At 56.5% G+C, this 3,179-nt stretch overlaps 1 protein-coding gene across 1 annotated transcript in view; it reads left to right on the forward strand.

The window, feature by feature from the left end:
* The first annotated feature begins 2,872 nt into the window (after positions 1-2,872).
* FOXF2 (forkhead box F2) overlaps positions 2,873-3,179 on the forward strand; it is a 9,496-nt gene continuing 9,189 nt past the window's right edge. The window contains exon 1 of the mRNA XM_024766399.1: positions 2,873-3,090. Coding sequence (XP_024622167.1) covers positions 2,873-3,090 — 218 coding nt within the window. The remainder of the gene's footprint in view (positions 3,091-3,179) is intronic.

Raw genomic sequence — 3,179 nt, forward strand, 5'->3', positions numbered from 1 at the left:
ACTTACCCAAGGTCACCTGGAGCAGGTACAATTGTCAAACAAAATCTAGGGCCACCTATGACACCACATCGCTGCTCCGGCTACATTGGGGGTTGCTAAGAACAAAGGTAACGTGTATGGTTTGGGGGAGCAGGAAAAATCAGACAAATCAACTAACAAATATTTATGAAATATTTGTACAGAGTCCTGGTACCGACTGGGCGTTGGGGATAGGGGCCAACCAGGGCTTCCTGGTTCACTCTCCCCCCTCCCCCGGATCCCTTCACACCCCAGCCTAGTTCAAAATCCTCCACAGGCACTTTCAAACCAAATGAAAAAGTCTTTCCAGGCTGGCCACTGTCTGGGTAAATGACTGGAAAGTACTGTATGGTCCACAAGGATAAACATACACACACATACATCACAAGGACACGTGTGACCTTGCAATAAAATGAATTCTGTACGTAGGAGCTGGTGAACGTGTGGATGCAGCGTGGGGGTGACGCTGGTGACTGCACAGACGAGCGCCCCTGCCACAGCTTGCTCCAAAGCACACACCCAGCCCCAGTGATGGAGGGAACGTCCGTCACCTCCTGGCAGCTCCAGCAGGCAGGGAAAAGCCAAGAAACTTGGGGCTGGAAGTCACTTGGGGGGAGTGGGCAGCAGGATAAAGAGTTGTGCTTATAAAACACACATCCAGAAACAATGTCCCGGCCCTAGTTCCAGCTTCCCTAAGGAACTGTGCTTGTCGGCACGAAAATATAACTTTAGGTATGAGAGAGCCAGAGCCGGAGGGCGTGGGGAGGAGTAATAAGGTGCCTTTTAAAAACATGACATCTGTATTTGCCCTGAAATAGTTCAGCAAGAAATGAAAACAGAGAGACAGAGAAGAGATAAATGAAGCGAGTGTGGCAAAATCTTGATAACTGTTAAATCCAGGTGATGGGTATACAGCCCTCCACTTCTGTGCGTTATGAAACTTTTAGTACGAAGAAAAAATATAAAAAGAACAATAAAAACTCAACCTCTTCATTTTATTGTATGTAAGGTATACCTGAATACCGTTCATTTTTAGGAGTTTTAAAATAAAAGTCAGACTACATGGAGAATGCCTTCTTATCTCCTATAAAGTGTAGCTCCTGAGTCGGTGTCGCAGAGGAAAGGCCAGTAGGGGACATCTTGGTCTCTGGTTCCAAATCCAGCAGCCCTGGCCTTTCCACTCCCAAGCCCACCACTACCCTGCCTGTTACCCCACCTGGGTATGCAGCCTGCCCCAAAGGACCCCCAAAGTTCCCTTCTATGTTGCAGACTTCCGCCAGGACAAGTGTAGGGTGCTTTCCTTAGTTAAAAGGAATGAGAAATAATAAAGGCAAAAAGTTGTCTTTCTGTCACTGTAGACCCAGAAGACAACAGATGGTCTTGCAGCCTCTTCGCGGCGGTCCAGAGTGGAAAGCACTTCCCCGAACCAAGAGGCTGGCTTGTCCGGGTGCCCGGCCGTCTGTCTGTCGTCTGTTTTCTGCTAGACCTCGGCTCCCAGAGCTCCAGGCAGGCTGCAGACAAAGACGCCGCCCCGGCCCCTTGCTGGCTGTGGGAAACCAGAAGGGCCAAACCGAAGCCAGACTTTCTTCAGCAAGACCCATGTTTGCAAAGGAGGGCGCATTTCCGTGGAGAGGGTCCCAGGCATGCGACTGGCCTCCTTCTATTTTAAGGGCTGGAGGGGTCGGGAAAGCAGGGTGTGTCCTAAGGTGGCCAACGGAGTCCGAGGTGAGCGAGTATATCTGCAGGACTCAGTCCGCCTGGGGCCGGGCTGCGGGGACGGGGCGCGCGAGGCGGGTTAGGGACCCGCGGGGACCGCGATTCCCGAGGGCCTGGCGCCACCCAGCGGAAGCGAGAGGAACTCCCGCTCTTTCCACGCGGGCGCCCAGGAGGAGGGGAGGCCAGCCCGGGACCGAGACACCAGGGACTTTCTTGGACGTCTGGAGGGTGACACTCATTGACGGCTCCAGAAAACCATGCCTGGCCTTCCCGGCTCACCCCTCTCACCAGCAAGGACACCGTGGCCCGAGACTCCGTTTGCCCTGAACCCCGAGATGAAAAGCGCTTTCCCCTCAAATGCGAACCACCCACAGAGATGCGCTCGGGTGGACGCGCCCTGGAGCCGGGTGTGCGCTGGCCTTGCGCTGCCGGCACAGGGCAGAGTCCACGTGGAGGCAGGGACGATCAGGCCGCGTAAATCATCTAGAGGGATTTTTGGCCTGAGTCCCTGTTTCCGAAAGGTTGCGGGATGGCTTGGACGTTGATTATATAGCGTTCCCTTTTCAAGTGCGCGCCCCTCCCCATCGCAGCCCGTCTGGTGTGCGAGGATTGTTTGAAAGGAAGGAAGCATTCTTGAAGTGGCGGGTGATGGATCGTCTAAACCCTTCTGGGACGTTTGGGGCGGGGGTTTGAAGGCAGCTCATCAATTAAGACCCCCCTGGAGAGAGGGGGGCTGGAGAACAGCCCCCCACCACGCAGCCTGGAGCCCTAGGCCTGGACCAGAACCTCCTGGCCAAGGGGGAGGCGGGGAGGGGGTCCCGGGCAGGTGGAGACGCCTCACCTGGACCGGCCGACACCGAAGCCCTTCAGGTTGCACGGCGGGGGCGCTGCAGGGTGATTGGGGGCGAGGGGTGACGGCAAAAAGGCTGGTGGGCTCCCAACACCAGGACGTCAGGGCACAGGGTGAAAAGCGGCCCCTGGGATGCTCTACTTTGACTCCTCCGGCTCCTACGCCAGCGCCTCAGGTGCCCTGCTACATGTGCCTTCCCTTGGTAGAGATTTCTTTTCGAACCCCAACCCAAAACTGTCCGTCCACCTTTCCCAAATTGGAGGAGGGAGATGGGGGGGACGCGTAAAGATGACTCGGGTCAAACCATTGGAGGCTGGATGGGCTGGGAACCCCTGGGACCAAGCCTCAGCCAGGTCGCAGCCTCTTCCCTCCCGTGGAGCTGCAGCCCTCAGAGATGTCCATCTCAGCGCCCTCTATGCCCGCCTGGAAGAGAAGACCGCCCTCGGGTTGCTACGGGAAACCTGCAGCCGCTCCCTCCTTGGGAAGAGGCGAACCTCGACAGCAAGGTGGGCCTGGGGAGGCGGCCTTGGGGCCTGTCTAGGCGCGGCCTCGGGTGCTTTCCCGGCCCCTCAGTCCCAGCACCAGCGAGCACTCC

Source organism: Neophocaena asiaeorientalis, unplaced genomic scaffold, assembly GCF_003031525.2.
Source record: "Neophocaena asiaeorientalis asiaeorientalis breed wild unplaced genomic scaffold, Neophocaena_asiaeorientalis_V1.1 scaffold8, whole genome shotgun sequence".
NCBI lineage: Eukaryota > Metazoa > Chordata > Mammalia > Artiodactyla > Phocoenidae > Neophocaena > Neophocaena asiaeorientalis.